Source organism: Ranitomeya imitator, chromosome 3 (assembly GCF_032444005.1).
Source record: "Ranitomeya imitator isolate aRanImi1 chromosome 3, aRanImi1.pri, whole genome shotgun sequence".
Classification (NCBI taxonomy): Eukaryota; Metazoa; Chordata; class Amphibia; order Anura; family Dendrobatidae; genus Ranitomeya; species Ranitomeya imitator.
The window spans coordinates 279,083,096-279,110,152 of record NC_091284.1 but is presented as its reverse complement, the minus strand read 5'-3'; the positions used below and the strand labels follow the sequence as shown (position 1 = coordinate 279,110,152).

Below are 27,057 nucleotides of genomic sequence, written 5' to 3'. Positions count from 1 at the left end.
TTGGAGTGGAACACACCATCTCTCTACACCCCATATCCAATTTGTAGGCCCAATGCAGCGTAGTTTCCAACAACTACTAAACGAGAGCCGGAAGATCGAAGCTCAGGAAAGGCAACCTGGGGAACACCTTGGAGTGTAACAAACCCTCTCTCTACACCACGGAAGGGCTGATTCTTAGGAAGGAAGGCTGTCGGAAAGAAGCAGGGCGCGTCCGAGGGTGATTATATTCTTATTAGGTATATACTCACCCTCGGACGCGCCCTGCTTCTTTATTTGTAATGAATGTTTATTTGCAATGTGGTTTTGACTTACTCTATTTTTTTGGTAAATAATGATTTTATTATTTTCATTGTTTTGCATATTCTTGGCAATAATATAAAGAAGACGCGACAGGACAACACTCGGTGGATGCCATATCTGTGTTTAAAATTGAAAAAACCTTTCAGTTAACTACTTGCAGGAGAAAGTTATTGTAGCTTGTGGCCATTTTTAGTACTGTACCAGATTTTTGTTGTATGTGTTTGTTTTTAATGTTAAAATGTCTGCATTTGATATCTCTCCAGTATTTTCTTTTTTATAAGCAAAATACTTATTTTTATATTTTCTGATGTTGGTTCCAGGGGTACACGGGCAGCAGTGGTGTGGTCAGTGGAGGCCTAGTGGAAGGAGTGACCGCAGACAGGCATCGAAGGCCTAAAATAATAACACATGGCTGTAGGCAATTTTAAATTGGTTCCAGGGGTACACGGGCAGCAGTGGTGTGGTCAGTGGAGGCCTAGTGGAAGGAGTGACCGCAGACAGGCATCGAAGGCCTAAAATAATAACACATGGCTGTAGGCAATTTTAAATTGGTTCCAGGGGTACACGGGCAGCAGTGGTGTGGTCAGTGGAGGCCTAGTGGAAGGAGTGACCGCAGACAGGCATCGAAGGCCTAAAATAATAACACATGGCTGTAGGCAATTTTAAATTGGTTCCAGGGGTACACGGGCAGCAGTGGTGTGGTCAGTGGAGGCCTAGTGGAAGGAGTGACCGCAGACAGGCATCGAAGGCCTAAAATAATAACACATGGCTGTAGGCAATTTTAAATTGGTTCCAGGGGTACACGGGCAGCAGTGGTGTGGTCAGTGGAGGCCTAGTGGAAGGAGTCACCGCAGACAGGCATCGAAGGCCTAAAATAATAACACATGGCTGTAGGCAATTTTAAATTGGTTACATGGGTACACGGGCAGCAGTGGTGTGGTCAGTGGAGGCCTAGTGGAAGGAGTGACCACAGACAGGCATCGAAGGCCTAACATAACAAAAATGTCAATACAATGGTATTGTCAGTGGCAGGCATTGAAGGATGTCAGCGCATAGACTAAACATTGGTGGAGCTGTGAGATAATTTTGCAAGTGGTAGAGCACTGTTTGAGCTGGGGTGGGGGGAAACTGTCTTGTGGCCGGCGGTACAGGCCCAGGGCCCCTCATATTACAACGGTGTGTCTGACGTTGGGTGCGCACCACCACCGCCAGAGACACTTTATTGTACTAGGAGGGACCCAGTGGCAGTGCCGTCGACCAAAAGCGGGCTCACCCACCTCTTCAGACAAACTGCACTCTCACGGGTGCTGTCGCCAAGTGTCGATACCACGGCCCCGTGTGGGGAGTTTGGCCATTTAGTGAGGTGTAAACATGTCGTATGCTGGACAATCAGGTGCAGAAAATTACGAGATTGGAAAAGGCATTCAGAATAGTCCACAGGCAAGACCTTTTCATAGGAAAGCTAGGTGTCAGCCGGGCAAGGTGGGGCAAAAGATTTCGAAATCCAGTTGTGGTTCATTTTAATGAAGGTTAGATCATCTACGTTTTGGGTAGCCAGACGAGTCCTTTTTTCTGTTAGTATTGAACCTGCAGCACTGAATACTCTTTCTGATAGGACACTAGCTGCCGGGCAAGCAAGCTCCTGCAATGCATATTCTGCCAATTCTGGCCAGGTGTCTAATTTTGATGCCCAGTAATCAAATGGGAATGACGGTTGAGGGAGAACATCGATAAGGGATGAAAAATAGTTTGTAACCATACTGGACAATTGTTGTCTCCTGTCACTTTGAATTGATGCTGCAGTACCTGTCCTGTCTGCGGTCATAGCAAAATCACTCCACAACCTGGTCAGAAAACCCCTCTGGCCAACGCCACTTCTGATTTCTGCCCCTCTAACTCCTCTGGTCTGCTGGCCCCTGCAGCTCGTGTGAGAACGATCACGGGCGCTGTGTGCAGGGAATGCCAGAAGCAAACGGTCAACAAGAGTTGATTGTTTGGTTGCTAATATTAGTTCCAAGTTCTCATGTGGCATTATATTTTGCAATTTGCCTTTATAGCGAGGATCAAGGAGGCAGGCCAACCAGTAATCGTCATCATTCATCATTTTAGTTATGCGTGTGTCCCTTTTGAGGATACGTAAGGCATAATCCGCCATGTGGGCCAAAGTTCCAGTTCTCAAATCTGCGGTTGTGCTTGGTTGAGGGGCAGTTTCAGGCAAATCCACGTCACTTGTGTCCCTCAAAAAACCAGAACCCGGCCTTGCCGCGCCACCAATTTCCAGTGGCCCCGGAAAAGCTTCCTCATTAAAAATATAATCATCCCCATCATCCTCCTCGTCCTCCTCCTCCTCTTCGCCCGCTACCTCGTCCTGTACACTGCCCTGGCCAGACAATGGCTGACTGTCATCAAGGCTTTCCTCTTCCTCAGCTGCAGACGCCTGATCCTTTATGTGCGTCAAACTTTGCATCAGCAGACGCATTAGGGGGATGCTCATGCTTATTATGGCGTTGTCTGCACTAACCAGCCGTGTGCATTCCTCAAAACACTGAAGGACTTGACACATGTCTTGAATCTTCGACCACTGCACACCTGACAACTCCATGTCTGCCATCCTACTGCCTGCCCATGTATGTGTATCCTCCCACAAAAACATAACAGCCCGCCTCTGTTCACACAGTCTCTGAAGCATGTGCAGTGTTGAGTTCCACCTTGTTGCAACGTCTATGATTAGGCGATGCTGGGGAAGGTTCAAAGAACGCTGATAAGTCTGCATACGGCTGGAGTGTACGGGCGAACGGCGGATATGTGAGCAAAGTCCACGCACTTTGAGGAGCAGGTCGGATAACCCCGGATAACTTTTCAGGAAGCACTGCACCACCAGGTTTAAGGTGTGAGCCAGGCAAGGAATGTGTTTCAGTTGGGAAAGGGAGATGGCAGCCATGAAATTCCTTCCGTTATCACTCACTACCTTGCCTGCCTCAAGATCTACAGTGCCCAGCCACGACTGCGTTTCTTTCTGCAAGAACTCGGACAGAACTTCCGCGGTGTGTCTGTTGTCGCCCAAACACTTCATAGCCAATACAGCCTGCTGACGTTTGCCAGTAGCTGCCCCATAATGGGAGACCTGGTGTGCAACAGTGGCAGCTGCGGATGGAGTGGTTGTGCGACTGCGGTCTGTGGACGAGCTCTCGCTTCTGCAGGAGGACGAAGAGGAGGAGGAGGGGGTGCGAACGGCTACAGCCAATTGTTTCCTAGACTGTGGGCTAGGCAGAACTGTCCCAAACTTGCTGTCCCCTGTGGACCCTGCATCCACCACATTTACCCAGTGTGCCGTGATGGACACGTAACGTCCCTGGCCATGCCTACTGGTCCATGCATCTGTTGTCAGGTGCACCTTTGTGCTCACAGATTGCCTGAGTGCATGGACGATGCGCTCTTTAACATGCTGGTGGAGGGCTGGGATGGCTTTTCTGGAAAAAAAGTGTTGACTGGGTAGCTCGTAGCGTGGTACAGTGTAGTCCATCAGGGCTTTGAAAGCTTCGCTTTCAACTAACCGGTAGGGCATCATCTCTAACGAGATTAGTCTAGCTATGTGTGCGTTCAAACCCTGTGTACGTGGATGCGAGGCTAAGTACTTCCTTTTTCTAACCATAGTCTCATGTAGGGTGAGCTGGACTGGAGAGCTGGAGATCGTGGAACTAGCGGGGGTGCCGGTGGACATGGCAGACTGAGAGACGGTGGGAGATAGTATTGTTGCCACCGGTGCCCTAGATGCAGTGTTTCCTACTACGAAACTGGTGATTCCCTGACCCTGACTGCTTTGGCCTGGCAAAGAAACCTGCACAGATACTGCAGGTGGTGCGGAAAATGGTGGCCCTACACTGCCGGAAGGGATGTTGCGTTGCTGACTAGCTTCATTGGCCGAGGGTGCTACAACCTTAAGGGACGTTTGGTAGTTAGTCCAGGCTTGCAAATGCATGGTGGTTAAATGTCTATGCATGCAACTTGTATTGAGACTTTTCAGATTCTGTCCTCTGCTTAAGGTAGTTGAACATTTTTGACAGATGACTTTGCGCTGATCAATTGGATGTTGTTTAAAAAAATGCCAGACTGCACTCTTTCTAGCATCGGATACCTTTTCAGGCATTGCAGACTGAGCTTTAACCGGATGGCCACGCTGTCCTCCAACAGGTTTTGGCTTTGCCACGCGTTTTGGGCAAGATACGGGCCCGGCAGATGGAACCTGTTGCGATGTTGATGCCTGCTGCGGCCCCTCCTCCTCCGCTTCAGAACTGCTGCCGCCTGCACCCTGTTCCCCCAATGGCTGCCAATCGGGGTCAAGAACTGGGTCATCTATTACCTCTTCTTGTAGCTCGTGTGCAACTTCGTCTGTGTCACCGTGTCGGTCGGTGGTATAGCGTTCGTGATGGGGCAACATAGTCTCATCAGGGTCTGATTCTTGATCAGCACCCTGCGAGGGCAATGTTGTGGTCTGAGTCAAAGGACCAGCATAGTAGTCTGGCTGTGGCTGTGCATCAGTGCACTCCATGTCAGATTCAACTTGTAATGGGCATGGACTGTTAACTGCTTCACTTTCTGAGCCAGGGACTGTATGTGTAAAGAGCTCCATGGAGTAACCCGTTGTGTCGCCTGCTGCATTCTTCTCTGTTGTTGTTTTTGCTGAAGAGGACAAGGAAGCGACTTGTCCCTGACCGTGAACATCCACTAACGACGCGCTGCTTTGACATTTACCAGTTTCACGAGAGGAGGCAAAAGAGCTAGAGGCTGAGTCAGCAAGATAAGCCAAAACTTGCTCTTGCTGCTCCGGCTTTAAAAGCGGTTTTCCTACTCCCAGAAAAGGGAGCGTTCGAGGCCTTGTGTAGCCAGACGACGAACCTGGCTCCACAGCTCCAGACTTAGGTGCAATATTTTTTTTCCCACGACCAGCTGATGCTCCACCACTACCACTACCCTCATTACCAGCTGACAATGAACGCCCCCGGCCACAACCTCTTCCACCATACTTCCTCATTGTTTTAAAAACGTAAACAAACTAACGGTATTTGTTGCTGTCACACAAATTACACGGTGAGCTATAACTTCAGTATGATTTAGCTACCCCTTTACAGGTGAGTGAGACCACAACGAAAATCAGGCACAATGTTACACACTCTGTTGTTGGTGGCAACAAATGAGAGAGATGCCACACACGCAGGACTGTCACTGAAGCACAAATGTAAATATTAATCTCCCACCGATTTGATTTTTTTTTTTTTTTTTAAGGGAGACTTTAGGAAAAAAAAATAATAGAATAAAATTATTTTTTCAGGAAGAATTTTGAAACCAAATAAAATAAAATGATTTTTTCAGGGAGAATTTAGAAAACAAATAAAACAAAAAAAGGCTTTCTATGGCCCACTGAGTGAGAGATGACGCACACAGGAGTCAGGAGTGGCACACAAGCCCAGAGGCCAATATTTATCTCCCACTGATTGATGTAGTGACTTTTTCAGGTAGATTTTGGAACCCAAATCAAGCTAAAAAAAATAATAGGCTTTCTATGGCCCACAATTGGAGAGAGAGAGAGAGATGGCACACCCAGGAGTCAAGACTGGCACACAAGCAGAAAGGGCAATATTAATCTCCCACTGATTTGTTTTTTTTTTTTTTTTCAGGGAGACTTTAGGAAAAAAAAAATAGAATAAAATGATTTTTTCAGGAAGAATTTAGAAACCAAATAAAATAAAATGATTTTTTCAGGGAGAATTTAGAAAACAAATAAAACAAAAAAAGGCTTTCTATGGCCCACTGAGTGAGAGATGACGCACACAGGAGTCAGGAGTGGCACACAAGCCCAGAGGCCAATATTTATCTCCCACTGATTGATGTAGTGATTTTTTCAGGTAGATTTTGGAACCCAAATCAAGCTAAAAAAATAATAGGCTTTCTATGGCCCACAATTGGAGAGAGAGAGAGAGATGGCACACCCAGGAGTCAAGACTGGCACACAAGCAGAAAGGGCAATATTAATCTCCCACTGATTTGTTGTTTTTTTTTTTTTTTTTCAGGGAGACTTTAGGAAAAAAAAAATAGAATAAAATGATTTTTTCAGGAAGAATTTAGAAACCAAAGAAAATAAAATGATTTTTTCAGGGAGAATTTAGAAAACAAATAAAACAAAAAAAGGCTTTCTATGGCCCACTGAGTAAGAGATGACGCACACAGGAGTCAGGAGTGGCACACAAGCCCAGAGGCCAATATTTATCTCCCACTTTTTTTTTTTTTGTTCCAGGGAAAATTTATAAACCCAATAAAAAAAATAATAAATAGGCTTTCTATGGCCCACTATCTGAGAGACAGAGAGAGATGGCACGCTTAGGACTGGCACACAAGCCCAAAGGCCAATATTAATCTCCCTTTTTTTTTAAGGGAGAATTTATAAAACCAAAAAAAAAAAAATAAATAGGCTTTCTATGGCCCACTATTTGTGAGAGAGATGGCACGCTCAGGACTGGCACACAAGCCCAGAGGCCAATATTAATCTCCCACTTTTTTTTTTTTTTCCAGGGAAAATTTATAAACCCAATAAAAAAAAAATAAATAAATAGGCTTTCTATGGCCCACTATCTGAGAGAGAGAGATGGCACGCTTAGGACTGGCACACAAGCCCAAAGGCCAATATTAATCTCCCACTGATTGATTTATTGATTTTTTCAGGTAGAATTTAGAACCCAAATAAAGCAAAAAAAAAAAAAAAAAGGGCTTTCTATGGCCCACTGAGTGAGTGATGATGCACACAGGAGTCAGGAGTGGCACACAAGCCCTGAGGCCAATATTTTTCTCCCACTGATTGATGTAGTGATTTTTTCAGGTAGATTTTAGAACCAAAATCAAGCAAAAAAATAAATAGGCTTTCTATGGCCCACTGAGTGAGTGATGATGCACACAGGAGTCAAGAGTGGCACACAAGCCCTGAGGCCAATATTTTTCTCCCACTGATTGATGTAGTGATTTTTTCAGGTAGATTTTATAACCCAAATCAAGCAAAAAAATAAATAGGCTTTCTATGGCCCACTGAGTGAGAGATGACACAGACAGGGATGGCACTCTAGCAGAAATGTCAATCTTAATCTCCCACAAAAAAAAAAAAAAACAGGGAGTGTCCTTCAATTACTATCTCCCTGCAGTAATCTCAGCCAGGTATGGCAGGCAGCAATAAGGAGTGGACTGATGCACAAATTAAATAAAAAGTGTGTACAAACCAAAAAGATAGCTGTGCAGAAAGGAAGGAACAAGAGGATTTGTGCTTTGAAAAAAGCAGTTGGTTTGCACAGCGGCGTACACACAGCAATGCAGCTATCAGGGAGCCTTCTAGGGCAGCCCAATGAGCTACAGCGCTGAGGGGGAAAAAAAAAATATGTAGCTTCCACTGTCCCTGCACACCGAAGGTGGTGTTGGGCAGTGGAAATCGCTACAGCACAAGCGGTTTGGTGGTTAATGGACCCTGCCTAACGCTATCCCTGCTTCTGACGAAGCGGCAGCAACCTCTCCCTAAGCTCAGATCAGCAGCAGTAACATGGCGGTCGGCGGGAACTCCCCTTTATAGCCCCTGTGACGCCGCAGACAGCAAGCCAATCACTGCAATGCCCTTCTCTAAGATGGTGGGGACCAGGACCTATGTCATCACGCTGCCCACACTCTGCGTTTACCTTCATTGGCTGAGAAATGGCGCTTTTCGCGTCATTGAAACGCGACTTTGGCGCGAAAGTCGCGTACCGCATGGCCGACCCCGCACAGGGGTCGGATCGGGTTTCATGAAAACCGACTTTGCCAAAAGTCGGCGACCTTTGAAAATGAACGACCCGTTTCGCTCAACCCTACTCACTACACCTCTAGATAAGTTCCTTAGGGGGTCTACTTTCCAAAATGGTGTCACTTGTGGGGGGTTTAAATGTTTAGGCACATCAGTGGCTCTCCAAAAGCAACATGGCGTCCCATCTCAATTCCAGTCAATTTTGCATTGAAAAGTCAAATGGCGCTCCTTTGCTTCCGAGCTCAGTCATGCGCCCAAACAGTGGTTTACCCCCACATGTTGGGTATCAGCGTACTCAGGACAAATTGTTCAACAACGTTTGGGGTCCATTTTCTTCTGTTACCCTTGGTAAAATAAAACAAATTGGAGCTGAAGTAAATTTTTTGTGAAAAAAAGTTAAATGTTCATTTTTATTTAAACATTCCAAAAATTCCTGTGAAACACCTGAAGGGTTAATAAACTTCTTGAATGTGGTTTTGAGCACCTTGAAGGGTGCAGTTTTTAGAATGGTGTCACACTTGGGTATTTTCTATCATATAGACCCCTCAAAATGACTTCAAATGAGATGTGGTCCCTAAAAAAAAATTATGTTGTAAAAATGAGAAATTGCTGGTCAACTTTTAACCCTTATAACTCCCTTACAAAAAAATTTGGCTCCAAAATTGTGCTGATGTAAAGTAGACATGTGGGAAATGTTATTTATTAACTATTTTGTGTGACATATCTCTGTGATTTAATTGCATAAAAATTCAAATTTGGAAAATTGCAAAATTTTCACAATTTTCACCAAATTTCCGTTTTTTTCACAAATAAACGCAGGTAATATCAAAGAAATTTTACCACTATCATGAAGTACTATATGTCACGAGAAAACAATGTCAGAATGACTGGGATCAGTTGAAGCGTTCCAGAGTTATAACCTCATAAAAGGACAGTGGTGTAAAAATTGGCCCGGTCCATAACGTGCAAACCACCCTTGGGAGTAAAGGGGTTAAGAGATATCATCTTGACAATCCTTGGCACTGTCACCATGAATTAATCAAGCTCCGTTCTGTAATGTACTCTTGAGCATTTAGCACCTTCAAACCAGGAAGTAACTTGAAAAATACTGGGGTCTAAGGAGTTAACGTTTCTCCTTATGGAGAGTGACATACCAGCTCTGGCTTGTCAAGGTATGGAGGCTTATTCGCTGTGCAATGCTCCTCTGGGAAATTAAATATGCAAATTGCCTCTTGTGAGAAAAAGAGGACTTAAACTCTATAGCGCCAACTGTTGGAAGTAGTAGTAGTAGTAGTTACCACTTAGACCCCAGTCCAGAGCCTGATTTGGCTTTTATCCTAAGTCATATTGCACGACTCGTTAAAGGGTTGATTGTGACTTGTAGGATCGCTACTTCCAACAGGTGGCGCTATAGAGTTTAAGTCCTCCTTTTCTCAGAAGAGGCAATTTGCATATTGAAAAATACTGACATTTAAATGATTTTATTACCAGAATCACATTATTTTTCACAAAGCACAGAAAATGCATACTTATTAATATACAGACTAAGCGCAACATTAATTTTATTTCTTTTACCTTTGTACTTGTATAATCTCTAACCGCCCATCACTGCCTCCAGGTTCACATAGTTGAATGGGTTGTACTATTCTTATAAGCTAAAATTATATTTTGGAGCTGCTCGTCTTCAGTGCTGCAGATGCCTCACTCCTCTCCTGACTTGTTCCACCTATTACCAGGCTATTTGAAGTTTAGAATTCACCTTATACTTCTGGGTAATTTCTGCTGCTCTACAGTGACTTGTCTGCCCTATTTTATATTGTTTCCTCATCAGTGTAGTTGCTTGTGTGATTTTAGATTACTATATGGTTATAGCAGAGATCAACTGTTCTGCAGGGCCCGATGGTGAGACAAGGTGGTGACCCGGCGGTGTGAAGCTGCAGGCACTAGGCTTTGTTAAAATGTCGTGAGAGAATTTCCCTGCAGTGTGCTTTGGAAAATGGCTGCCAGAGGTGGCGCAAGTGCAGACTGAGATCTCAGGAAGCCAAGGTCTTGCAGCATCGCCTCACTTCTGCCACCGCCAGCCTCATGCAGCAGCGCCCCCACCTCCTGTGACCCTGTTCCACTGCAGCCACCCTCCCCTCTGGTAAGTTACATTTGGATTCTAAGACGCACCCCCATCTTGCTCCCAAATTTGGGGGGAAATGTGCATCTTATAATCCCAAAAATATGGTGCATCACTTTTGGCAACTTGCGCTATCCTTTCTGGTGGTGTGGTTCACTGTGACAAGCATGCCGGGATCGTCATCCTCAGGTCTGAATACAATTTTATGCTGTCAATTATGCGGTCTATTGTGACAAGCATGCGCACATCTCTTTATAACATGAATTCCTGGGATTACACCAACTCCTCCTCCTCACTATTAAGCATTTAATTATGTACATCTCTGTTCACAGGTAAATATGTGCTGATTATTCCTCAAACCTGTATACTAGTTACCGTATATACTCAAGTATAAGCCGACCCGAGTATAAGCCGACCCCCCTAATTTTGCCACAAAAAACTGGGAAAACTTATGGACTCGAGTATAAGCCTAGGGTTGAAAATGCAGCAGCTACCGGTGAATTTCAAAAATAAAAATAGATGCTCCATACTGTTCATTATGGCCCCATAGCTGTACCATATAGTGCTCTGCACCGTTCATTATTTCCCCATAGATGTACCATAGAAAGCTGTGCCATATAGTGCTCTGCACCGTTCATTATTGCCCCATAGCTGTGCCATATAGTGCTCTGCACCGTTCATTATTGCCCCATAGCTGTGCCATTATGCCATATAGTGCTCTGCACCGTTCATTATTGCCCCATAGCTGTGCCATACAGTGCTCTGCACCGTTCATTATTGCCCCATAGCTGTGCCATATAGTGCTCTGCACCGTTCATTATTGCCCCATAGCTGTGCCATATAAAGCTGTGCCATTGCTGCTGCAATAAAAAAAAAATGCCATACTCACCTCTCTTGCTTGCTGCTCCTGGCGTCTCGTCCCGGGGTCTATCTGCACTGACTGATCAGGCAGAGGGCGCCGCGCACACTATATGCGTCATCGCGCTCATCCTTCAGTATCTCTCTCCTTTCTTTCCCATCTCGTATGTACAGCCCATCCTGAAGTATATCTTTCTGAGAGTGTTAAATGGCGCTTTCAGAGATTAAATGCACGTGTGCTTTTAAAGTCACATGATGACTAATTAAATCAGCCATCATCTGCCAGGAAAGATTCGGGCTTGGCATTTGACCCTGCAACATTGAATTCTTTGTTAAATAATAGCAGCTTTTAGTCCAACTTTAGTATTTCTCACAATATATTACATCTCTAAGACCACCTAAGAAACAATTTAAAACAAAAGTCTGCAAATTACTGCAATAATTAGGCTCAACATATATTAAAGAAATCCATTTCTTTCTCTTCCTGAACCTATCTTTCCTTCTCAAAATTACCAATTTGTGAGTAAAATCTGTTTTCACAGATATTCCCATTACTGATATAGAAGATGACAGTTGGTGCTCATAAAATTCAAAGGAGAACGGTAAGGCACACATTCTGGATTTTTCGCATTTTTCGCTATAAAAATGCAATAAAACTGCAAAAAAAATGCTCACATTAAGCATCCTATTAAAGGAATGCAATCCGCATTTTGTATGCACATGCTGCGTTTTTTTCCTGAGTTGGAAACGCATTCCGAAAAAATGCAGCAAGTTCATTAATTTGCGGAATCGCAGGGAATCCGCACACATAGGAATGCATTGATTCCTTTACTTCCCGCATGGGGCTATGTCCACCATGCGGGAAGTAAGCGGATCATGTGCGGATGGTACCCAGGGTGAAGGAGAGGAGACTCTCCTCCATGGACTGGGCACCATATAATTGTTAAAAAAAAAAATTTAAATAAAAAATAGTGAAATACTCACCTGCTAAAGGCCCCCGGAGTCTTCCCGCCTCTCAGCGGTGCACGCGGTTCCTTCCGTTCCCAGGGATGCTGTGTGCGAAGGACCTGCGATGATGTCGCGGTCACGTGACCATGACGTCATCCCAGGTCCTTCGCACACAGCATCCATGGGAACGTAAGCCGCCACATGCACCGCTGAGGAGATCGGGGGCCGTCGGAAGGTATAACCATTTTTTTATTTTTTTTATTATTTTTAACATTAGATCTTTTTACTATTGATGCTGCATAGGCAGCATCAATAGTAAAAAGTTGGTCACACTTGTCAAACACTATGTTTGACAAGAGTGACCAACCTGTCAATCAGTTTGCCAAGCAATGCTACAGATCGCTTGGAAAACGCTAGCATTCTGCAAGCTAAAAACGCTTGCAAAACGCTAGTGTTTAGCAGGAATACGCATGCTAATTCCGCATGCGATATACCAGCGGCAGGAGTTGCGGAATTGCTGCGGAAATTTCCGCTGCAATTCTGCAATGTGTGCACTTAGCCTAACTGTCATTTATGAGAATTTGCAGCAGAATGTCTGTGTCTCTAGCTCCTTTTACCTATGAAATGAAAGTAAAAGATCAGTCCAGAAAAATAAAAAGATTATTTTTATAAGATATATTAAAAAGTTGCATATTTTCATGTGTACTGTACTATACATTTATGTAATAAAAATTGAAACAATGGTCACTCTTCAAACCTCCTTTCTTTTCAGCCATTTCTTACTTCTTTTAATCGTACAGCAAGTACGTACAGCAGGGAAAATAAGTATTTGATACTCTGCCGATTTTGCAAGTTTCCCCACCTACAAAGAATGGAGAGGTCTGTAATTTTTATCATAGGTACCCTTCAACTGTGAAAGACAGAATCTAAAAATATAAACCAGAAAATTACATTGTATGATTTTTACATAATTAAATTGCATTTTATTGCATGAAAAAAAGTATGTGAAGGCCTCAGAGGTTTGTTTGAGAACATTGGGGATCAAACAGCATCACAAAAACCAAAGAACACACAAGACTGGTCAGGAATAAAGGTATGGAGAAGAGTAAAGTAGGGTTAGGTTATAAAAAATAGCCCAAGCTGTGAACATATCAGAGAACACTGTTCAATCCATCATCCAAAAATGTAAGGCATATGGTACAACTCTGCAAACCTACCAAGACATGTCCGTCCACCTAAACTGACATCAAAATCAAGGGGAGTACTAATTAGTGAAACAGCGACAGACCCATGGTAACTCTGGAGGATCTGCAGAGATGCACAGCTCTGGTGGGAGAATCTGTGTACAGGCAACTATTAGTTGTATTTTCCACAAATCTGGTCTTTATGGAAGATTGGCAAGAAGAAAGCTATTTTGGAAAAGCAAGCCATAAGAAGTCATGTTTTTAGTTTGTAAAAGAGCTATGTAGGAAACACTGCAAGTACAGTGGGGCAAAAAAGTATTTAGTCAGTCAGCAATAGTGCAAGTTCCACCACTTAAAAAGATGAGAGGCGTCTGTAATTTACATCATAGGTAGACCTCAACTATGGGAGACAAACTGAGAAAAAAAAATCCAGAAAATCACATTGTCTGTTTTTTTAACAATTTATTTGCATATTATGGTGGAAAATAAGTATTTGGTCAGAAACAAACAATCAAGATTTCTGGCTCTCACAGACCTGTAACTTCTTCTTTAAGAGTCTCCTCTTTCCTCCACTCATTACCTGTAGTAATGGCACCTGTTTAAACTTGTTATCAGTATAAAAAGACACCTGTGCACACCCTCAAACAGTCTGACTCCAAACTCCACTATGGTGAAGACCAAAGAGCTGTCAAAGGACACCAGAAACAAAATTGTAGCCCTGCACCAGGCTGGGAAGACTGAATCTGCAATAGCCAACCAGCTTGGAGTGAAGAAATCAACAGTGGGAGCAATAATTAGAAAATGGAAGACATACAAGACCACTGATAATCTCCCTCGATCTGGGGCTCCACGCAAAATCCCACCCCGTGGGGTCAGAATGATCACAAGAACGGTGAGCAAAAATCCCAGAACCACGCGGGGGGACCTAGTGAATGAACTGCAGAGAGCTGGGACCAATGTAACAAGGCCTACCATAAGTAGCACACTACGCCACCATGGACTCAGATCCTGCAGTGCCAGACGTGTCCCACTGCTTAAGCCAGTACATGTCCGGGCCCGTCTGAAGTTTGCTAGAGAGCATTTGGATGATCCAGAGGAGTTTTGGGAGAATGTCCTATGGTCTGATGAAACCAAACTGGAACTGTTTGGTAGAAACACAACTTGTCGTGTTTGGAGGAAAAAGAATACTGAGTTGCATCCATCAAACACCATACCTACTGTAAAGCATGGTGGTGGAAACATCATGCTTTGGGGCTGTTTCTCTGCAAAGGGGCCAGGACGACTGATCCGGGTACATGAAAGAATGAATGGGGCCATGTATCGTGAGATTTTGAGTGCAAACCTCCTTCCATCAGCAAGGGCATTGAAGATGAAACGTGGCTGCGTCTTTCAACATGACAATGATCCAAAGCACACCGCCAGGGCAACGAAGGAGTGGCTTCGTAAGAAGCATTTCAAGGTCCTGGAGTGGCCTAGCCAGTCTCCAGATCTCAACCCTATAGAAAACCTTTGGAGGGAGTTGAAAGTCCGTGTTGCCAAGCGAAAAGCCAAAAATATCACTGCTCTAGAGGAGATCTGCATGGAGGAATGGGCCAACATACCAACAACAGTGTGTGGCAACCTTGTGAAGACTTACAGAAAACGTTTGACCTCTGTCATTGCCAACAAAGGATATATTACAAAGTATTGAGATTAAATTTTGTTTCTGACCAAATACTTATTTTCCACCATAATATGCAAATAAATTGTTAAAAAAACAGACAATGTGATTTTCTGGATTTTTTTTTCTCAGTTTGTCTCCCATAGTTGAGGTCTACCTATGATGTAAATTACAGACGCCTCTCATCTTTTTAAGTGGTGGAACTTGCACTATTGCTGACTGACTAAATACTTTTTTGCCCCACTGTATATGGAAAAGGGCCTTCTTATCAGATAAGACCAAAGTAGAACTCTTGGGACTGATTGCTAAATGCAATGTGGGATGGAAAACTAATACTGCACATCACCCTGAAAGTACCATCCCCACTGTCAAATATGGTGGTGGCAGCATCATGCTGTGGGGGTGCTTTTCTTCAGCAGGAACAGGGAAGCTGATCAGAGTTTATGGAAATATGGATGGATCTAAATACAGGGCAATCCTGCATGAAAATCTGTGGTGTATGTTCACCTTTCAGCAGGACAATAACCCTAAACATACTGTCAGAACTACAATGACATGGTTTAGATACAAGCATATTCATCTGTGTGAATCGCCTAGTCCAGACAAAAAATGCCATTGAGATTCTGTGAAAAGTCTTGAAAATTGCTGTTCACAGATATTGTCTGTCCAATCTGAGATAGAGCTGGTTTACAAGAAAGTATGGGCAAAAATTTCAACCTCTAGATGCTCAAAGCTGATAAGACATACCTCAAAAGGCTTTCAGCAGTAATTGCAGCAAAGGGTGGTCCTACAAAGTACTGACTCGGGGCTGAATATAATTGCATGTTAAAATTATCAGATTTATATTTTTAAAATAATTTCAAAAACATGTATGATTTCCTTCACACTTCACTAACATTTGCTACTTTGTGTTGTTGCTTTACATAAAATTGAAATAAAAAGCATTTAAGTTTGTGGGTGTAATGTGAGAAAATGTTCAAAAGTTCATGGGGTATGAACACTTTTTCGAAGCACTGAAACAATGGGCCATATTTTAGTAGTTATATCCTTGTGCATAACATTTTTTTGATATTCTATTGACTTTCTATAATACAACTAGAGATATTAAATTTTTCTAAAGTCACTTCAATCTTGCTCTGTAGAGTGGTGGATTCCACCAAAGTATCAAGAATCTTCAACCTGATGATTCAGTTTTTCTTTCTCGAATAATAAGGCCCCATCCTCCTAACCATCAATGATATTCAAGCATCACAGGTCTAAGAGATGGGGTCACTCATTGGTGAGACCTAGTTGTTGAAAAACCCAACGAGAGAAGTGTTTGAGACTATTCTGAATCTTTAGGATTCTTTTAGGGATTATGGAAACAAGGAATAAGTAATGTCCCTATCAAACAATGCAACAATAACACCCAACCGAACTCATTGGCTTATTTTATATGACAGGTTTTCTGTATTGTTTCTATGCAAAGCAAATGTAAGCAAAGCCTTAGATCCTCCTTTTTTTAATTTTTTTTCCTTTTACTGATGTTTTTATTTTGTTTCCTCCTAACCAAGTGCTAATTATGCTTAAGTATTTTTAAACATTGCTGGGTGTAAACATTATATATGTGCGCGTGTTACAGACACGTACTTTACTGCAAGCTGTCATCTGCTTATGGAGCATTAGTTGCAGAACTGAGATCTCAAGTCTTTGATAAATAACCACAGCAAAGCTCTTCAATCAGAAACAGCGCCAGCAGCAATTACTGTAATGTTGCAAACCCTGCCACAATGAAAAACAACCAGAGTATGTCAATCTGAAAAACCAACGTTCTTGGTGGAAACCTACAAAACAGCCATATACTGTAAAACCTAAGACTGTGAAGGACATTTTCTGTAATCTTTATTGAAGCATTGCACTTAAAAAAACCTAAAAGCAAGAGCAGATATACCATTTGGACAGCTGTAAAGATGCCTAAAATGAAGGGAAAATGTTCGGACTATTTGATCGCTGGGTTATAGAATTATACAAAGGGCCTAGATATCATCTAATCTAAATACTTAATGGGGTTGTTTGGTGAAAAGGATTTATCATCTATCAACAGGATAGGTGATTATTTATAGATTATGAGTGTTCAATGACTTGTCTCCACCGATAGGCAGAATGGGTGCCCTTAATTAAACTAGAGCAGCAGTGAGCATACATGCTCAATCACTGCCCTATTCATCTATTTATATAATTGCCTTAAATTGTCTGTCATCCACTTCCGTCTGGACATCCTTGAATCCCACAATCCACCGCGCTGCACCGGAAGTACATCGACCACCATATTGGAATACCCAACTGATGGGTATTCCAATATGGCACCCGTTGGTGGTACCAGGCCTTTGCGCAGTACCACCAGCGGGTCATCGCCGGCCCTTCCGGGTAGGCAGGGGACGGGGAGCGGCAGCTGTCTATCATACGCACCTGCTCCCGACACGTCTCTGCATGTCCTCGCTTCTCCGGCAGCTTCTTCTTGTGTTCAGCTGTCACGTGGTACAACTCATTAAAGTAATAAATATGGACACCACTCCACACCCATAAGGGTGGAGCCGCATATTCATTACTCTAATGAGCGGTACGATGTGACCGCTGAACTTAGGAAGAAGCTGCCGGCGCCCGGAGACCATCTGTCAGTGAAAAGCTGCCAGGGACCGTGCCGGGAACAGATAAGTATAATGGGGGAGGGTGAGCATTCCTATATTCACCTGTTCCCATTCCAACGCAGCACGCCACTCCATCTTCCGCATCCTCTGGCTGTGAAGTTCAGGTCAGAGGGCGCAATGACGTGGTTAGTGGGCGCTGCCCTCTGCATGAACAGTCACTGCAGAGGACGTGGAAGACAGAGCGGCACCCGGAGGTGGAACAGGGACAGGTGAATATCACAAGTGTCATGTCCCCGGCTGCTCAGGACAAGAGGTATGTCATTTTTTTTATCGCAGCAGCAGCATATGGGCCACATGTTTCTATGGAGCATCTTATGGGGCCATAATCAACCATTATGCAGCATTATATGGGTCACATTTTCTATGGAGCATCTTATGGGGCCATAATCAACCATTATGCAGCATTATATAGGGCACATTTTCTATGAAGTATCTTATGGGGCCATAATCAACCTTTATGCCACATTGTATGGGGATTGGGGACTAGAGATTCTCAGTGCTGCAAAACCTGCCCCCATCGAGACGTCAACACCCTCCCAATGCAATAGCATCGGGCCTTCATCTAGTACTCTATAAGCACTGGCAGAAAAAAGGATTGCAACAGTCCCATAAAATAGAGCAGCAATTGAGCATGCTCACCGATGTTCCATTTTAATTCCAATAAAAGTTCTCCCTTCTATCGATCAATGGAGGTCCCAGTGGTCAGAACCTCACCAATCTATAAGCTGTCACAAATCTTATGAATAAGTGATGTTAAAGTCTTTTCTCTGGGCAAAACCTTTACCTTTCTCTTTCTTTTTGTATTTTTCCTTCTTTTAATTCTGCTGTTATAACCCTAGTATTAAAAAAAATATTTTGACCCTTTCTGTTCTACTAATTGCAGACCCATCTCTAATCTCTCTTTAAGCTCTAAACTCCTGGAATCACAGCTCTACTCATCTGTAATCCACTTACTTCACAATATCTTATTGGACTTTTACCATCTGATTTTCAGACTTCAATCAACAAAAACTGTACTTACCAAACTCTCAAACTGTCTATTAACAGCTAAATCAGGTTGCAACTATTCGCTTCTGATTCTTTTTTTATATTTCTGCAGCATTTGACACTATATGTCAACAATTCCTCGCCATGCTCCACTCTATTGGCCTTCAAGATAATGCTCTGTTTTGGCTCTCCTCATATATCTCTGTCCACTCTTTTAGTGTCTAATTTGCTTGCTCCTCCTCCTCTCTTCCTCATCTCGCTATTGCGGTTCTTCATAATTCAGTCCAAGGTCTCCTCCTCCTTACTCTCTACACAGCCTCTATTGGATAAACTATCACCAGATTTGTCTTCCAGAACCATCTCAACAATAAGCATACCATTTACATACTTCTTCTATCACCCCTACAATACTACAAAACACCAGTAATCGTGCACTGACTCTTGCATCATGTCCTCCTCCTATCCGCATTTGTATGTTTCCAAAAGTAGAATTCTTGTGTTTTCTCCCTGTACAAACTTATCAAAATTTGATATTTCAATTTCTGTGTATTTGGCTCTACCAAATCACCCAGGCAGCTTGTCCATTGTATAGATATTATGTTATGTTTAACTCAGATGCTTCCTTCAACTCTATATCCAATCAGTTGCATACTCATGTCACCACTCACCAGCATCCCAAAAACTTCAGAATCTGCCTTTTCTTACCATCAAAACCGTAAACGCTTTTACTGTTGACTGATATATTCTTGTCTTGACTACTGCAAATCACTATTAATTGGTTCCCCCCCCCACACACACACACACAATAAACACTCCCCAATCCTGAATACAACAGAAAGGCTCATATTTCTGTCCAGCAACTATAGCGATGCCTCCACTCTGTGCCAGTCATTGCAATGATTGTCCATTTGCCATTGCATGAAACACAAACTTGTCACATTTACCCACAAAGCTTTCCACAATGCTGCCCTGCCATACATACATACATCTCCTCCTCTCTGTTTTGACCATCTTCAAGCTCTTTTTGGAATGTACAATCTGAGAAAATCAAGGTAATTACCAGTGTCCCTAAGTTTTAGAAAAAAACACATACTTTTGGACAGGTCTAACACATTACCTTGGTTCTCCTTTTCTAAATATTTCTTCAGAATCTAGTTCTTGATTCATTTGTCTGAGTTACTCCATGAAATTAGCAATGCTTCACATCTATCCATACACCGATACGGACTGGAATGTCGGAGATTGTTTGCACATGTCTATTGAATTGTTAAAGAGCTGTGGAATATGTTGGTGGTATACAAATAAAAAGTATTATTGTTACTATTCCTATTAGATATCAAAGGTAAACTAGAGGGAGTTTAGATGATCTCATACAGGTCAGTCACTTTGAATTATGTGTGTAGAAGAAGATTTGTAGGAAACATTCTGTCCAGCTATGAAGCACCATCACTGATTCTCACAGATCTGCAAGAGTTTATTTGAGCAGAGATGAATAGTTGCCAGAGAAATCAAACTGCAGCTGAGACATCACAGGGAATGAGGACGACGCTTCTCACAAGATAATCAGTCGTGCTCCTGCCAGACTGCGGGAACGATGGACGATGCTATCTGCCTGTTCTCCTGCTGTCTCCCATCTACAGTATTCACAGGTATTACCGTGCCTGAGCCCAGAGACTGGAACCAACCTACTTATTAATTTTGATCTGAGGAGCGCAGTATTCATGGTGTCACTTCATATGATTCATATACACTTCATTATGTGCCAGAGATCTTGACTGAAACAACGTTGAAAATCCATTTTCTAATAGTGTAGAATAGCTACCAGGGATGCAGATCTCATTGATCAGAAGTGCCACATATTAGCAGACAACAGTACTATGGATGGATGAGACTGACAGCATTCGACCTTGGTTTACATTTGTCATTATGGGTCAACGTGAACTAAGCTCTGCATTCAGGTTTATTCCCATTTTATGGAAAATAACTAACAAATCTGTAAATCTAAAACTAGGAATATGCAGTCTAGAACCTAGTTCAAGAAAGAATGCTCTTGAGTTGGACAAATTACAACGTAGAGCAAAAAAACTGAAAGAGTCGTGAAGCACCTTAGTTATGAAAGTGATAATTATAGTTAGGAGCCCAATGGGCAATCTGTGATTGATGTCAATCATTCAGATGGCCTCATCACTGGACTCTTATGCATAAAAAGAGCAAAAATTAACGTATTTGATATTTATACTGATATACATGATGCCCATGAATATGGTTTCATGTTGAATACGGCATGTCCTTTTGAAGTTGCTGGTATATTAAACAGCTCTCCGGTGTTTGCACTTTGTTGCTCACACAACGACCAAGGTCTCTGCTTTTTAGAGACTAGAGAATAACGGCCGATTCATCATTTGCAGTTTTTCTAAAGCTACTTTTCTTGTCTTGTGGCATTCATTGACATTTTTCCATCAAAATCTTCAAAACGGCAAATGTGGTTAATTTTTACCCAAAATCCAAAACTGTTTTTAAACTTTTTGGTGCCAAAGATTGCATGAGCCGCTAAAATGTAACAAAGTTTATACAAAGAATTTAGGGAGTGCATTTCCAACAAAATGTTGACATTAAGACTTTTTAAGAAATTGCAATCAAATTAGCTGAAATATCTGGAAACTCAAACCCTGCTCATATTGGCAAATATATAAAAAAAGGTGACAATATATTAAATAGAAAAAAATGAAAGTTGCAAAATAAACAAAATACATATTAGCTGGAAATAAAAAAACAGGAAAAAAACACCAAAAATAGGGATATTGAGTTGCACGTAAACCTTCACTTTTAGGTTTGCTTGATTTAATTACATCTCATGGTACAAAAATAGTAGTTAAACGACAACTTCTTGTCTGCTGTGTATGTCTCTGATTGTGCCGTCTATCGAGCCCATTCACTTCATTAAACAGCGACTTGATCATTCTGCTTTACCACAAGCATTTTCACAGGTCAGCGTGTTCCAACAGGCCACTCACTGCAGTGTCAGGAAGGCTTCCATTAATCTGGGATTTAGCTTGTCTTCACCTTCCCTGCTGAGCAGTAATTAATAGTCCCGTTGTTTAGGCCATGTCTCAGCTGGGATGGTCACAATATGTGCAGATAAGCTAGAGGGAAAGTGACCGGCTCCAGGTGTGTCCACAGCCAAGAAGAGGCCGATATCGGCCATGCAGATGGCATTGGTTGTTGCCTTTGGCAGTTTTGAAGTAGAATGTAGTCGACCAAACTGAGTCTCCAACAATGAGTAACGTGAAACATAACTACTATTGAGCATAGTGTTCATATGTTTCTTAGATTTTTCTCGCACAGGTGTACAGAATAATATAGCATTTCTTTTCATCACACAATCCCCTTAGTGACGGAGCCAAATTTTTGAAATCTGACCAGTGTCACTTTATGTGGTAATAATGCTAGAACGCTTCAAAAAATCCCAGTGATTTTGAGAATCTTTTTTCGCCACACATTATAGTTTATGATAATGGTAAATATAGGTCATTAGGTTTTGTGTTTATTTGTAAAAGATATCTGAAATTTGAGAAAAATTTAAAAAAAATTTGCAAGTTTCAAACTTTGAATGAATATCCATTTAATCCAGATAGTTAAACCAGACAAAACCATTATTAAATAACATTTCCCACATGTGGGCTTTACTTCAGCACAATTTGTAAAATGTTCTTTTATTTTGTTAGCATTTTAGAAGGTTTAAAAATGTAGCAGTCATTTTTCATTTTTTCAAGGAAATTTACAAAATTTATTTTTTAGGGGCCCTCTCCAGGTTTGAAGCTACTTTAGGGGTCCCATATATTAGGAAATCAACAAAGGTTATACCATTTTAAAAACAGCACCCCTGACATATTGAAAAATGCAGTCAGGTAGTTTATTAACCCTTCAGGTGATTTTCAGGAATGCAAAGTGACATGACAGAAATGAAAATGTGTATTGTTACCACCTAAATGCCTCTAACTTCTGAACAGGTTACAACAGCCGACAGACTCTAAAACCACTATTTGGTTATGAATTGCCATGGCAAACATCAGGACCACACAATCATGATCTGAGGGCACCAATTGGGATAAAGAGGAAGCCCCCACACTCTGTTAACCATTTATACGATATAGTCACTACTGACAGCAGCATCTAAGGGGTTAAACAGATATGGACGGTGCAAACAGTGATCGTGGCTGATGCAGCAAGTTGTCAGCTATAGTGTACAGCTGATCGCTAAAGGATTGTCACCTGTATGGGGAGGCTATTCTCTTATAGCTCAGGTCAGTTAAAAGACGTATTGGCTGTCATTAAGGGGTTAAGCTATATTATCTTACAGGAAGGGTATCATGATGGAGAAAACTGGAACTGGACACCAAAAGCAGTTAAAGTCATGGGGCATGATAAAGGACTGTAGCAAGTTTCCTGATCTCTGGAGGTCCGACTGTTGTGATCACTGATCCAGAGAATGGGGTTTTGAAGAGCCCCATGTGAATGCATTGGTGGTCGACCATGTGCACCGCTGCTCCATTCATTCTCAATAGGAGTACCAAAGACCAAATGAATCTTGCACTCGGCTATCTCCAGCGGTTCTGTTGAGAATGAAAGGAGTAGATTTACTACCACCACTCCATTCATACAGGGATCTTCAGACTCCTCTTCTTAGGTTTGGTGGAGGTCCAGAAGTTGGACACCCAGCGATTGGGAAGCTGTCTCTTATGGATGTTGGAAATCTTCCAAACTAGGTACAACCCCTTTAATTAGGTGTAGAATTACACATTTCTGTACCATGTAGTATAGCCTAGTGGCCTCTTCAACTGCTAGCAGCCGGTGTGAATACAGGTTTACAATGATGTCCCCTAATAATGAGAGCAAAAAAACAGTTTTACAAGTTTGTTGGTGAAGATACAAATTTGAGCTCTGAATTAAGAAATAGAGCCTAAAAAGTGTACAACAAAATACAAAGAAAACAAGCTCTGAGATATGTCCAGAGCTTTATATGGCTGTTATTTTGTGATTGCCATCTAGCAGTATAATGCGAATAGAATACATAACGATTCTGTTTGGATACCGGTCATAGTGATATCACCAACATAACCATATTTGACGATTTTCGCAGCACTTACTATTTTTACTGTAGTCTGCTCTTACTTTGACCTCTTTGGGTTAACTTAAAGGGGATTTAAAGGGGTATTCCAATAATTTAAGAGCCTGTTGCTAGGATTTGCCATACATTATGATCAGTAAGAGTGACTTTCTGATAAGCCGCTATGCTGCCCCATTCACTGGAGGGTGACTGTGTTGTAGTCCGATACAGAACAAGTGGCATAAAACATCGCCATGCAAGGAAGAAGTCCTGCTAAAGTCCGAACACAATCGTAGGAAACCCCTTTAAAATGAAACTTAAATAAATGAAAAATGGTAAAATGCTGGCTTACTATCAGGATCAAGATACATTTACAAGTTTGCATTGCTGTCGTTTGGATCTTTTATGCATCTGGTCCCTTATTCCTCTAATAACCAATCTCACCAATATTTGTAGGATTTAGTAATTATGTTGCTGGATTTATTTACAGAACATTAGATTGCAGGTAAAGTTAGTGTCTTATATGTACTCGGATTTTTCACTACGTGCTATCTGGGATGTTACATAGGACTGCATGTAAACCTAGATATCACTTGCAGATAACACCTTCTGCTGGTGCCAGTTCTGTTTCACAGCACTGCATATTGTGGTTTTACATAGGACTGCATATTGTGATGTTACATAGTAGTGCATATTGTGGTGTTGCATAGGACTGCATATTGTGGTGTTACATGGGACTGTAGTCCACAGTAATAGATACAGTAGCACTAATTGAACTTCTGGTTCGGGGTATAGCATACAATTCAATGGTGTGAGGCCTGGGAGATTTGTTATGTTTTGGTATGTTGTTTAAAAAAAATCACAAGGGGATTATAGATAATATAAAGAGTAAGACACCAAAGTATATTAATGCTACTTTGTAGATTGCTAGGATATTAGTATCAGAAAAGAGAATATAAAGGTAAGGTCTGTCTGCTCGGAATCTGGCATCAAAGTCAGCACAATTCTTTAGAGTGGACTTTGCGCTAAGAGAAGTGATATCTTCAGTTTCCAAATAGCTCTTCTTAGCGCAAGTCCGCTACAAGGACTATTGACTTTGATGCTGATTTTTGACAGACGCCTGTAAGCACAGCTGACGGACCCATGCTTCCTTCACAGTACACTACTCTGATAAGTCTGTATTCACATTGGAGCCACAAGCTGCCCCAGGTTCCAGCAGACAGACCGGGGCAACAGAAGCTAGACTGAAGACATTCTCTCCAGTCAAAGAAAGCTATATCTATCCAGTTATTCTTATAAAATAAGGGCAAACAAGTCATTTCCCACCTCCACTAGATAGGCTTATATGTAGCTAACACCTGAAAATATCTGCTGTGATCAAAGAGAAGGTGACATTTTCCTGGCCAATTTCTCCAGTAATGATAAGTAGATGGAGAAATGGGGACTATGTTCTATGGAGATATCATGTTAGTGCTGTACTTTTGGCTTTCCAGGCAGTTATTTGATGACTTGATCTCTACATTTCATGTGATTCTTTACTGCCCTGTGGGAGATATTTGGTGCAGTGCTAATATTTTCATAGTGGCGTGTGACTTTTTTCATGGATTCTTTCTCTGTTGGTATAACTTAAGATAAAAGGCTTCTGTTTCCCTCTTGTGCTGTTGATACTTTATCCAATGTGTAATCTCCTCTGTGTTTTCCTTGTGGTTTGCTGCATTTTAGATGACCTTCTAAAGAACAACACTGACCTCTAGTGTTCGATCCACAGTGCAACCACGAGGGTGGGGGTGCAATCTCCAGCCCTGTTAGGTGCAAAATAACACACCTTGTACATTGCATAGGACCCTATACAGGACATTATATCTCATTTCTTGCCTGTACGGAGCATATGTGGTGTCCATGGTAAAGTTTAGGGCAGGGTTTGCCAATATATGCAGTTTAGCCTTACACTGGGAAGCCTTGACAATGGGACTACTAGTTACCACTACAATAATGTCTAGTCATATCTGTAGATCATAGTTCTGACTTTTTTTTAGCCGGATTCTGTGAATTTGTCCTACAGCCAAAGAGCACAGCATCTCCAAGAACCCATCAGACCTGTCAGGCAGCATTTGGGCTGTGCTTGCCTCCAGAATGACAAACACTCTCCCTGGGCTCAGACTGCAGCTGCAATGACTGATGGCAACTAGATGATGATAAACTTTGAGGAGTTGGATACAGTGTACACTCCAGACAAATGGCTGAGATACAGCAACCAGCATCATGCTAAAATCAGGATTTATTGCCTGTCCAGTCACATACTCCTCAAACAACACAAGGACACAAGTCTGGAGCAATTCTGAAGGTATCTTGTAAGTTCTGTAAAAATACAGATATCTGAGGACACACATTTGGCTCCATGGAGCCTGCTGTCTAAAAACAATCACTACACAGCATTTCAATTGGTTCTGAGTGGGCTGTCCTGGTGATGGTTCTCAGTGAGATTTTCTAGTCATGGTCCTTGGTGGGGTGTTCTGGTCATGGTCCTCAGTGGGATGTTCTGGTTATGGTCCTCAGTGGGATGTCCTGACACAGATGATTTGGTGGTTATCAGCTGTGTGTGTGTGTATATATATATATATATGTATATATATATATATATATATATGTATATATATATATATATATATATATATATATATATACACATAACTGTAGGGAATATCATCTCCCATAGCCCTCCTGGTACTAGAGCCTCCAGATGGTATTACAGCCTCGATTGCATGAAAGTTCCCCCTGACCCACCAGACCCTCAGCCCAGTGGCACCAGTACATGTCTGCACACAGCCCACAAGTCTCTGACTACTTACAGTTTGCAGCTGTTGATCCAATATGAAGCAGTGCAGGCAGCAGGCACAGGCAAGCACAAAGCACTTTAGCATCCAAATCCATGATCTTGGCTGTACAGGACACAGTTTTGGGGTTTTATCACCAGATCTCTGTGTTGTGGCTGCTCAGACAAGCCCTTGATTTTCAGCATCATCCAACCACCCCACCCTGAGCTGCAGACATCCCTGGCACACACTTCTTTAAGGCAGACACATCCAAAGGCGATAAGATCCGCTGCTGAGGAGTGCAGGTTACTGAGCTGGAGGAAGGATCAGCACCAGAGATGGTGGACAGCTCCTTATAGCAGGCAGTGCACCCCACCCACATCCCAGAGTGGCACCTCCTGGCTTCTGCTCCTGGTGCACAGGCTCTGAGGGAGCAGGGTGCTATATGGGGGCTCAGTGCTACAGATCCTGGTCACATGGATGTAACCTATGGGGGCACTTTCTCCATAAGGAGAATGCAATGCATTGTGCATCTGTTTATTGTCTGATCTCTGTTTGTTTTGTGATGTTTCACATTT

General features: G+C 42.4%; 1 protein-coding gene across 1 annotated transcript in view; it reads right to left on the bottom strand.

The window, feature by feature from the left end:
• The window catches only part of LOC138669768 (contactin-associated protein-like 5), a 1,597,333-nt gene extending 1,570,507 nt beyond the window's left edge, over window positions 1-26,826 (bottom strand). The window contains exon 1 of the mRNA XM_069756498.1: window positions 26,516-26,826. Coding sequence (XP_069612599.1) covers window positions 26,516-26,597 — 82 coding nt within the window. The 5' untranslated portion in view covers window positions 26,598-26,826. The remainder of the gene's footprint in view (window positions 1-26,515) is intronic.
• Window positions 26,827-27,057: the final 231 nt, after the last annotated feature.